Here is a 12,215-nt window from a genome sequence, read left to right as displayed (position 1 = left end):
TACACTCTATACCTTTCTCCCCAACGGTTATATTTACGCTCTCTTTTTGTCCTTGTGACCCTGTCACTGAGGTAGAAAATATTAAAATTGTCCAGTGGGGACAAAAGTTTTAACCATCTAAGAGGGGAATTCACCTTGTCTTGTAGAGTTTTGTTATCACATCCTGTTAATCTTAAGGACAGGAAGTGATAATAAATCTATCCAATGACACAGACACAGCAAAAAAGAAATACTGACCGGATTTAACCTTATTTTATAAAAAAAAAAAATGCTTTACATACACTTTAACCACCCATCTTTGTGTGTTCCAGCTACTCCTGATGTGCTCTTATAAAACAAAATAAATAACAAAATCATAATGGTCACAGCAAGTGTGCAGACAGAGAAACTCAATTGCAGATACTTCACCAATCATGTCTATGAGAAACTGTCAGGCCTCGTACACACGACTGAGTTTCTCAGCAAAAACCAGCAAGAAACTTGCTGGGAGATATTTTTTTGCCGAGGAAACCAGTCGTGTGTACATTTTCGTCGAGGAAACTGTCGAGAAACTCGACGAGCCAAAAAGCGAGCAAGTTCTCTATTTCCTTGACGGGAATGGAGAAAATTGGCTTGTGGAGTTCCTCGACAGCCTAACAAGGAACTCGATGAGGAAAACGATGTGTTTCGCCCATCGAGTTTCTCGGTCGTGTGTACGAGGCTTCAGATAAATTCTCTCTCCAGTATCTGGCAAAAAAAATGAAATGTCAGTTTTCGGTGGACAGACCCTTTAAACACAGTTGATACCAATGCTGTATCCTGGCCTAGGCCAAAAAGGCCCAGGCCTAGGGCAGCACTTTGAAGGGGGGCAGCACGGAAAGAGTCCCCGCCGGCTTGCTCTACACTGTTAGTATAGCGCCAGTCTTATGGGGCTGACTGGGCTGAGAGTCTAGTGCCCCCATAAAGTGGCCGAACTGCTTTCGGTATGTGGGCAGCCTGAATACCGCAACTGGGGGGGGCGCTGCTTCTAATTTTGACTGTCCTATCCCCTGGACCACAAACCTTCCTCACTGCGCCATATGTTTTCTGCTGCACCATTGGCATGGTTATATCTTCTTAGTCCTCTCCATAAAATTATCATAAATTAGTTGCCTATAGTTCTACTTTAAGCACACTTTTATTTATTTTTTAATAGAGTAAGGGAGGGTTATAGCCCCTGTCAGTTTATTTTTTACCATCCGTGTCCTATTGCATAGATCACTTCCTGCCCTATAGCTTAACAGGAAGTCAGAGGAAATCGATGCAAATTAAGGGTATTTATTGCCCCACCCCAGGCCCTCAGAACTAGTGTCCCTGCACGAAAATTTCAGCAAGGGGTGTGGCCTTGACAGAAAGGGGTGGGTCATATTTAAATTAGAGGGTGCGCGAGTTTAGTCAGGCCTAGGGCAGCACAAAACCTTAATAGAATACTGGATATATTTCATGAAAGCTGTGTAGACATTCACCATGTTTTGTATATTCTACAGATAAGTTCCAGGCTGCAGATCCCACAGGGTCTGGCACAGTGACTCTAAGCTATCGTCAGGTAGGTATGCAGTAATACATACCACTAGCCATACGGTGCAGCTTTCTCTTTACTTTGTACATGTTCTTTCTAATCAATCTGTACAAACAGACCTAATATACATAACTCTTCCTCCCTTCCAACATGTAAGCATCTCGCAACATTTATTCAGATGGGATGTTTATTGTACTGTTTGCAATAAAAACAGGTATTTCATTTAATTAAAGCAAATTGACATGAATTATTCATATGTAAAATATGACAACATAAGCCTGGAAAATATTCGAAATTCCCTTATTATATATCTCAGATTCATGCATAAAGGAAGCATGTTTAAAATGTTTGACATTCTCGCCTAAACAGGTTTCAGTGTGTAAAAATAACACTGTGCACTCATATGTGTTACAGGTGATACGACAATGTAAAGCCCACTGAGTGTTTTGCCCCAGTCCATGAGGCTCAGACGCGGGCAAAGGCCACAGGTGCACTGTCCAGCCCCACTGCCAGCAACTTGTCAAACTCTATGAGATGCTGACAGCTGCTGCAGCTGGACAACGCACTGAGTGCTACTATGTGCCCAGGTATGGGAGAGAGAGAGGAGTGGCGCCACTCTGAGTGCAGTATGTCAGTTAAAATTAAATGTTGAATAAAAGTAAGATCATCTCACATTTTGGTGAGATATAATGTGCTTGGCATAAGTAGCTTATGCTCCTGTAGTCCAGCTGGGCAGCGGTGGTGGTCAGCAGTTCCCAGCGACCCCGGTGGTTCCCGAGGCTGAAGAGGGTCACACAACAAGCCCGACCACACCTCCCGTCCATCACTGCTGATGTGCTTGTTGTGTGGCCATCTTCAGCCTCTGAGCCTCAGGAACCACCGGAGTTGCTGGGAACTGCTGACCACCACCGCTGCCCAACTGAACTACAGGAGCCCAAAATACTTATGCCAAGCACATTATATCTCACCAAAATGTGTGTTAATCTTACTTTTATTAAACATTGAATTTTAACTGACATACTGCACTCAGAGTGGCGCTGTTTCTCTCTCACCCATATCCACAGAGTCTCTTCTGCTCTCTACAGCTGGCTGTCCACACTGATACAGACCAGAACCCCTAAAGCCTGGTCTGGTCTCAGCAGTAAATTAACTTTACCTACTGGCACACCTGGACCTTGGAACTATTTCCATATCGCACTAGCTGCATTTCTAGTGCTCCATCTTTTTTCATTTAAATCTATGCGCCCAGGGACAAATCTCTACAATGCAAGAAATACAGATGCAACAAAATAAAATGTCTGCAAGATTTTAGTTGATTTTCCTTATAAAGCAGCCACAGCCTTCTCTGTGTGGAAGCAGCAGACTCTCTGCATACGTCTGACATACCCCCTCCTAAAACTCTTCAATAAGCAAATCTCATGTTCCCTGCTGATTGGAAAATGGGAGTTCTTGGGAACTCCCACTGTAGCTGTCAGCCTGGGAGAGGAGAGAGCTGGGCGGTCATATGATTGGCGCTATGGAATAAGGTACACAGCGTCTTTAAAAAAAAAAATCATACACACTGGGGAACATAGCATTATCTAACAGAGGGAATTGGAGAGAATTTACTAGTGGCTTTACAACCACTTTAGTGTTGAGCGCACTGTGCATGCGCCAGTGAACTCACCTTCTGCTTCAACTGTTACAATCTACTAAACGGTGCAAGTTTACTACTACTTTAACCACTTCCGTCACCTCCTGCCAGCCCGTTAAGTAAATTCTAATGCTGGGAGGTGGAGTTCCTGATCATGTGACAACTGCAATTGGCTGCCACAGCAATCACATGATCAATAGCCCATCCCACTATTGACCCAGCCTTTTCCATGACTCATGCAGTGAGAGCATTCCCAGCACAGCCAGCATATACACCATATTGCCAAAAGTATTGGGATGCCAGTCTTTACATGCACATGAACTTTAATGGCATTCCAGTCTTAATCCGTAGGGTTCAATATTGAGTTGGCCCACCCTTTGCAGCTATAATAGCTTCAACACTTCTGGGAAGGCTATCCACAAGGTTTGAGGGTGTGCCTATAGGAATGTTTGACCATTCTTCCAAAAGCGCATTTGTGAGGTCAGGCAATGATGTTGGATTAGAAGGCCTGGCTCGCAGTCTCCACTCTAATTCATCCCAAAGGTGTTCTATCGTGTTGAGGTCAGCACTCTGTGTAGGCCAGTCAAGTTCCTCCACCCCAAACTTGCTCATCCATGTCTTTATGGACCTTGCTTTGTGTACTGGTTCAAATCATTTAGTGAAATGGTGGGGGGGGGGGGGGGGGGGGTCAGGGGTTGGGCTTGGCCCCTTAGTTCCAGTGAAGGGAACTCTTAAGGCCTTAGAATACCAAGACATTTTGGACAGTTTCATGCTTCCAACTTTTGGGAACAGTTTTGGGATGGCCCCTTCCTGTTCCAACATGACTGCACACCACTGCGCAAAGGAAGGTTGATAAAGACATGGATAAGTGAGTTTGGGGAGGAGGAACTTGACTGGCCTGCGCAAAGTCCTGACCTCAAACCGATAGAACACCTTTGGGATAAATTAGAGCGGGGACTGCATGCCAGGCCTTCTTGTGCAACATCAGTGCCTGACCTCACAAATGCGGTTCTGGAAGAATGGTCAAACATTCCCATAGACACACTCCTAAACCTTGTGGACAGCCTTCCCAGAAGAGTTGAAGCTGTTATAGCTGCAAAGGGTGGGCCAACTCAATATTGGACCATACGTACTAAGACTGGGATGCCATTAAAGTTCATATGTAAAGGCAGGTGTCCCAATACTTTTGATAATATAGTGTATGTGCCAGCCTGACATTTAAAACCCATTAACTGCGCTGATATATTCACCAGCAGGAACAGGTTTAACTGAGAGGTTAATCGACCTTTAACGGTCTCAGTTCTATTCAATTATGATATACTGGGAAGTAGAAAGAAACTCACACAGGAACAAAAATGTAACTTTTTAATGTTTCCTGGCAGACGTATGGAGCCACCAAGGTTCTTTTACAGAAAGGGAGTTTTTTTAAGATTGACTATTGAAAAGTTAAAATTCCTATACATTTTTTTTTTTGTTGTTGTCTGTGTCCCACTAAGGAGATTTTCCCTTCCTGTCCTGGAGACGCAACAGGAAAGTTCTCCAAAATGTTTGAAATTCCCATCCTAAATAGTTCTCATAAGAATCAGTATCCCCATTTTCGATGTTCTATGATTTTGAATTTCTCATCATTAGATGTCTCGGTGACAGTGGTCCCCAGGACAAAAAGAGGGGGAGGAACCAGGCAGCAATAACATTTTCTGAAAGGGTTTAAACCTTCCTCGCTTTATCCAAAAAAAGGAAATACTTTTCCACACATCTTAAACTATCAAGTTTTATACAACCAAAAGATAATGCTACATATGTCATATATTTTATCTGCAGTGGCTACTACTGGGTGTATACAGCTGATATGATCTCATAGAGAAGGACCACATGGACTATGCAGCATGAAGAGGCCATTGGTCATATAAAAACCTGTTTACTGTGTAGAACTTGAAAAGATGGATCTAAAAAATCTCTGAAATAGCATTTCAATCTGCCAAGAAAAATGTATGAAAAATGGGGTTTATATGCCCAGCGATATTGCCCCATTTTATGAGGAAATTTGGTATCCTTGGACAATTTTAAGTGTTTTCTGGCAAGATGGAGAAAAACTTCCTACCTCAAAAGCTCCTATTTCACAACCATGTTGTTATTTGTTCCATGTGCTGTTAAAGTTTTGTTATTCATGGACATGGACATATAACTAAATATTCAGCTATGTCAAATAAGCCAACTCTTTTCAATGTAATAAATATGATTTCAATGTAACAAACGTGAATAAATGTGTCTTTCTTTTTGTGTCCTATTCTTTTTGTGTCCTGTCTGTAGAGTAGTTATAGTGTACTTTAACCACTTCAGCCCTGGAAGATTTTATCCCCTTCCTGACTAGAGCATTTTTTACAATTTGGCACTGCATTGTTTTAGCTGACAATTGCACGGTCGTGCGATTCTGTACCCAAACAAAATTGATGTCCTTTTTTCCCCACATATGGAGCTTTCTTTTGGTGGTATTCGATCACCTCTGCGGTTTTTATTTTTTACGCTATAAACAAAAAGAGCAACAATTTTGAAAAAAAGCAATATTTTTTACTCTCTGCTATAATAAATATCCCCCCCAAAAAATAAACATAAATAAATAAATATATATATATATATATAATCCTCACTTTAAGCCGATATGTATTATTCTACTTATTTTTGGTAAAAAAAAGGGAAGTACAGGAACGCACATTTGCTTGTCCCTGCCATTCTGCCGGTGTATATCGGCGTGCAGCAGACGGCAAGTGGTTAACCACTTGACTCCACAAGGTTTTACCCCCTTCTTGACCAGGGCATTTTTTTTTATATTTAGCACTCCGCTACTTTAATCGGTAATTATGTGGTCATGCACCACTGTACACAAATGAAATTTATATAATTTTTTTTTCACATAAATAGAGCTTTCTTTTGGTGGTATTTGATCACCTGGATTTTTAATTACTGTATTTATTGGCGTATAACACTCACTTTTTTACCCTGAAAATAGAGGGTAAACTGTGCCTACGTGTTATACGCAGGGGGCTGTGGAAAGTTCTTTGCCTGAAACTTCCCGTTCTTTACGTGTTATACGCCGATAAATACGCCGATAAATACGGTATATAAACGAAAAAATACCAAAAAGTTTGAAAAACTAACAAACAATAAAACAAATTTCTTCATAAATGTAGGCTAAAATTGATTCTGCACCCTCCACTGCCACATTTTGCCTTTTTTTTTGGGGGGGGGGGGGTACCTGTTTTTTACAGGTACCTGCTACCACTTCTGGGTGAGATAGCTGCGTTTATCTTTGACAACGTTCAGCCCCTCCTCCTTACTCCGCAGCTTTCTGGGACACATACAGGTCCCAGAGGCCTTGCGGGACCTGGGCCGGATTTACCATTGGGCTTGACTGGGCTCAAGCCCATGGGCCCCGCCCGTTTACGTTTATTTTTTTTTAAATAATATGCCAGTCATTTAATTTTTAATTTAAAGTGTGTTGATTGGTCTAGCATTTTTACCTGTTCTAGGGACATTGATATTTTTTGTCCTCCGTCCAAGTAGACAAATTGTCTTTCTTTTATTATTACCCTTGTGAAGCTATTTTTGCAATATTATGCCCGGTCTCTTTCCTTTTGCTGGATTTGGCATGTTACTTTTGCTCCAATTGCTTGATTTGCCCTTTGAATACATTGCATTCTGACGTGCCCATGCACAGTATACATCATGTCCTTCGGGACAACGCTATGTTTACTATTGATGACTATGCGTCATCATTATGCGACGCGGTCGCTATGACGTCATTACCCCCGGTTATTCTTCTGCACATGTGCGGGCATTCGAATGACACTATTTATAGCTGCGGTGACCACCGATGGACAGACGTGACAGCTTGTACGGTGGAATTATATGATCCCTCTCAATCCGACAGGTACAGCGGAAGCTCTTTCCTTGCCAGGCTCTTTGTGGTGATAGTGGGTTATTAATCCCCATACACACATTAATTTTATGCTGTTTTGCCTCCCTAGGCATACCCCTTTGAAGAGGGATGAATACGCAGCTTGCGTATTTATAATTTTGTTCTATTTAAAGTAATGTATAGAAGGTAGGGCCCGAAAGTGACTCAAGCCCAGGGGCCCCCACCACCCTAAGTCCTGCCCTGTGCGGGACCATTCACAAAGTAGGAAAACAGCAGGCTTCACTGACCATTTCCCTTACCTAAGATGCCTGGCGTCTGCACCCTAAGCCGATTAAAGGATTGGCTTGGGTACTGACATTGTTGGATCCCTGGACAGGTAAGTGTCCTTTTATTAAAAGTCAGCAACTACAGTATATGTAGTTGCTGACTTTTATTTTTTTGGGGGGAGACTGGAGCTCCTCAAAGAAAAACACCATCAATGAAGGTTAATATGTGAAATAAATGGGTTATCATTGCTGAGCTTCTTTTGTAAATGCTCATTTAGTATGTTTCTCTAGCTTTGAGTCACTGACCACTAGCGGGCATGTGGTAACCAAACTCAGAGTGAGGTCATAATTCCTTCCTACATATTTTTTCCATTTAGTGACTTGCATATTATTGAAGCCATTAGATTTGCTTTACAGTCAGGCAACCAGAATGTTCAAAATTAAAAGGCGGTAGTGTTAGCCTATTTACTGTACTTCCCTCAATAGAGATTTTCTATCCGTATAAAAAAAAAAATATATATATATATATATATATATATATATATATATATATATATATATATTCAGTAAACAGGCAATGCACTGTATGCAAATATCAGTATTAAATCTCAAACAATCAGAATTTCTTTCCTGAAGTCAGACCTTGGTCTGAAGTACATGTTAATTGGTTAATCTTTTACTAAAACAACTTAATGGATGAGATCTGTAGTGGTATTTTAGGGATTAGAATTCCATTGTCTGGAACCCACACCCAAAATAGCAACTGCAGCCTTTTTGTTTTTGCGTTCTTTGTAAGATAAAGGTGCTGTCCATAAACAGGTTCACTAGTAGGATAATAAGAGGACTCTTGCCTGGAATGTGCATGTATTTACATTGTGACTAGGTATAGAATGTGATAATTAATGAGTAACTGGACATTGCGTGATCTATTGCAACAGATTTTTCATTAGATTAGATGTTGGGATGCTCAATTTAACATTGAGCCTAGGTTCACACTGCTGCGAATTCAAAATCGCGGTTAAATGCACGATTTTACCACGATTTCGGCCGCAATTTAATGTAAATCGCGGCCCGAAATCGCAAAAAGTAGTACAGGAACTACTTTTTTAAATCGCAGATGCGGCGTCGCACTGATTAGGACAGTGCCATTGCCGACAATTGCCGCCGATTTGAGATGCGATTTGACATGTCAAATCGCATCTCAAATCGTTCCAAATCGTACCCAGTGTGAACCAGGGCTAAAAGCAGCAAAACAAGGTAAAATAAATAACATACAGTATCTCACAAAAGTGAGTACACCCCTCACATTTTTGTAAATATTTTATTATATCTTTTTATGTGACAACACTGAAAATATGGCACTTTGCTACAATGTAAAGTAGTGAGTGTACAGCTTGTGTAACAGTGTAAATTTGCTGTCCCCTCAAAATAACTCAACACACAGCCATTAATGTCTAATCAGCTGGCAACAAAAGTGAGTACACCCCTAAGTAAAAATGTCCAAATTGGGCCCAAAGTGTCAATATTTTGTGTGGCCACCATTATTTTCCAGCACTGCCTTAACCCTCTTGGGCATGGAGTTCACCAGAGCTTCACAGGTTGACACTGGAGTCCACTTCTCCATGACGACATTGTGGAGCTGGTGGATGTAAGAGACTTTGCGCTCCTCCACCTTCCATTTGAGGATGCCCCACAGATTCTCAATGGGGTTTAGTTCTGGAGACATGCTTGGCCAGTCCATCAACTTTACCCTCAGCTTCTTTAGCAAGGCAGTGGTCCTCTTGGAGTTGTGTTTGGGGGTCATTATCATGTTGGAATACTGCCCTGCGACCCAGTCCCTGAAGGGACATGCTCTGCTTCAGTATGTGACAGTACACGTTGGAATTCATGGTTCCCTCAATGAACTGTAGCTTCCCAGTGGCGTATGGTCTGAGCACTGACAGGCTGACTCCCCATCCCTTCAACCTCTGCAGCAATGCTGGCAGCACTCATACGTCTATTTCCCAAAGACAACCTCTGGATATGACACTGAGCACGTGTACTCAACTTCTTTGGTTGACCATGGCGAGGCCTGTTCTGAGTGGAACCTGTCCTGTTAAACCGTTGTATGGTCTTGACCACCGTGCTGCACATCAGTTTCAGGGTCTTGGCAATCTTCTCATAGTCTAGGCCATCTTTATGTAGAGCAACAATTCTTTTTTTCAGATCCTCAGAGAGTTCTTTGCCATGTTGAACTTCCAGTGACCAGTATGAGAGAGTGAGAGCAAGAACACCAAATTTAACACACCTGCTTCCCATTCACACCTGAGACCTTGTAACACTAACGAGTCACATGACACTGGGAAAGAAAAGTGGCTAATTGGGCTCAATTTGGACATTTTCACTTAGGGGTGTACCGTATTTATCGGCGTATAACGCTCACTTTTTTCCCCTTAAAAACAGGGGGAAATCGTGGGTAAGCGTTATACGCTGATCCGCACTGTCTGAGCGCCGCCGCCGACATATACCGAGCGCAGTACACTCGGGTACACTCGACTCCGCTCGCGGTCACGCCCTGTCCCGCCTCCTAGCCTTTATGCGAGAGGAGCCGAGCGTGGCTGAGCCTAGCCGAGTGTACTGCGCTCGGTATATGGCGGCGCTCAGAGACAGGGCGGAGAAGTGGGGAGGACACCACCAAGGCCGTAGACGGACGCCGGACCAGACAAGGCCGCCGATGGATGCCGGGCAAGACACCAACGAGGGGTATTCAAACTGTAAGTATTTCTTTTTTTTTCCTTAAAATTCCCTTCTAGGTTTGGGGTGCGCGCTATACCCCGATAAATACAGTACTTACTTTCGTTGCCAACGGATTGGACATAAATGGGTGAGTGTTGAGTTATTTTGAGGGAACAGCAAAGTTACACTGTTTTACAAGCTGTACACTGACTACTTTATATTGAAGCAAAGTGTAATTTCTTCAGCGTTGTCACATAAAAAGATATAATACAATATTTACAAAAATGTGAAGTGTGTACTCACTTTTGTGAGATACTGTATATGTTACTAATATGTACCCCAGAACCTCAAAATGCTGCCTTTACCAATATATATGTGCCTACATAAGTAAACTGTGAATAAACTTATTTCATCCAATACATTCTAACTAATATACGGCAACACCTCTCAGCAGACACTAGATGGCGCTTTTGACATTGAGATAATGCATAAGCAAAGTTATACAGTCAATGTGAGTTCTTTTAATAGCATACTTTTACCGCAAGCATTTGGAGCACTAAGGGTCCTCTGTCAAGCATACTAACAAGCAAAACCTGGAATGTCTAAAGCCTAGTACACAAGATCAGAAAATCGGACAAAAAATACCACTTTCAAAGTGATTGTATGATAGTCTGATCATTAGTACACAGTTTTCGAGAGCCGATCATGACAGTTTATACGAAATGATCTGAATGGACAAACACAAACTTGTATTGTCTGATTTTTGTTTAATCAGTACAGTTTTCATCTGAAAAAAAATTGCATACACATGCTTGAAAATGAAAGAATACATTACCATACAATACATTACATCACTTCCGACTACCTAAGGCTGCATGGCAGCCTGTACAGAAGAGGGACAGTGACCCCCCTTCCTCCGAGACCCTGCTCTCCAGCTGCAGACCCCATGCACATGTGCTTTCTTGGTATAAATACAGTCACCCAGCATGCCTTTAGGCACCTTCCTCTGCCAATGACCAGGGCTGTATCTGCACCCATGCTTCCATTTGTCAGGTTTCCTCCCATTGTCCAATATTCCCCTTCCTATTGGACCAGTGTGAAACAGGTAGGCAACATGAGCAGCATCTGATCACACTGAGGAGACCCTATCAATGTATTACTGCCCCCTGTTAGGCAGAGAGCACTTAAATTTGCCTGACATTCCTTCTGTTAAGCAGGGAAATCCAAAAACTATGCACTCTCTGCCACCTACCTATGAGGGTGCTACACTAATGCCCCTGCCAAAAACAAGCCATGTCCTTAGTGGCTTTGGGCAACCGCCCCTACAAAAATGTTTGTACACAAATTTACAAGTAGTATCCCACAAACTTGGAAGAGGGGGAAAAGGGAATTAACAAATGAACAAAGCCATGGGGCACCCTTATGTGTCCAATTAGTACCCTTATGTGGCCAATCTGTACAATAAATAAGCTTGAAAAAAATATAAGTCATCGGCTGCACTATATATATATTGTAAGATTGGGGTTATTAGACTCCAGTGATAGATGCGTTTTCCAGTGAGTACGCCAATCCAGAACTGAGTTTTTAAGGGCCTGGTAGCCCAATTTTATTAAAAAGTTCACAAATACAAATAACAGCCCTCGCAGGGGAGTTCCTGTATCTTGTCAATTCAACAGTTTAGCCTCCTGGCTATTAAACTTTAAGCACACACCTAGCTTATTCTTGCCATCCGGCTGTTTCAGGCCTGTAGCCTAGGCCCAAGTTCTGCTCCTCAGAACGACCTGTTTCCCAACGGTAAGCACACACCTAGCTTCATCTGTCAGCGTCATGCTGCGCAATTTCTGTCCCTCAGAACAGTTTCCTGGAGTCAAGCTCAAACCTCGCTTTCTCCAGGCCTTAATGACATCTGCCTCCTGCAAAGATGCATCCACTCTCTGACTTCTCTCAGAGAGATTTGGGAGTCACCTGACTCCCAACACAGACCTCCAGTCTGTGGGGTGGGGCCCTGAGCCATGTCAGATCCGAACTATATAGCTGGACACACAGCTGTCCAATTAGCGTGTCTTTCTCTCCAACATATGGCGTAACCCAGCAATCTTTCCCATAGCACAGGGTCCCGCCCTCACAATATATATATATATATATTTA

The 12,215-nt window shown here is 42.5% G+C and overlaps 1 protein-coding gene across 2 annotated transcripts in view; it reads left to right on the top strand.

Annotated features, from left to right (window-relative positions):
* LOC120913421 (calpain-9-like) overlaps window positions 1-5,448 on the top strand; it is a 78,741-nt gene extending 73,293 nt beyond the window's left edge. For both annotated transcript variants that reach the window (XM_040323335.1, XM_040323334.1), the window contains exons 20-21: window positions 1,506-1,564; window positions 4,992-5,448. In XM_040323335.1, the coding sequence (XP_040179269.1) occupies window positions 1,506-1,564; window positions 4,992-5,018 (86 nt within the window). In that variant the 3' untranslated portion in view covers window positions 5,019-5,448. The remainder of the gene's footprint in view (window positions 1-1,505; window positions 1,565-4,991) is intronic.
* The last annotated feature ends 6,767 nt before the right edge of the window (window positions 5,449-12,215 follow it).

The sequence above is a fragment of the Rana temporaria genome, chromosome 9, assembly GCF_905171775.1.
Source record: "Rana temporaria chromosome 9, aRanTem1.1, whole genome shotgun sequence".
Lineage (NCBI taxonomy): Eukaryota > Metazoa > Chordata > Amphibia > Anura > Ranidae > Rana > Rana temporaria.
The sequence above is the reverse complement of the archived record's forward strand: the minus strand, read 5'-3'. Positions and strand labels throughout refer to the sequence as shown.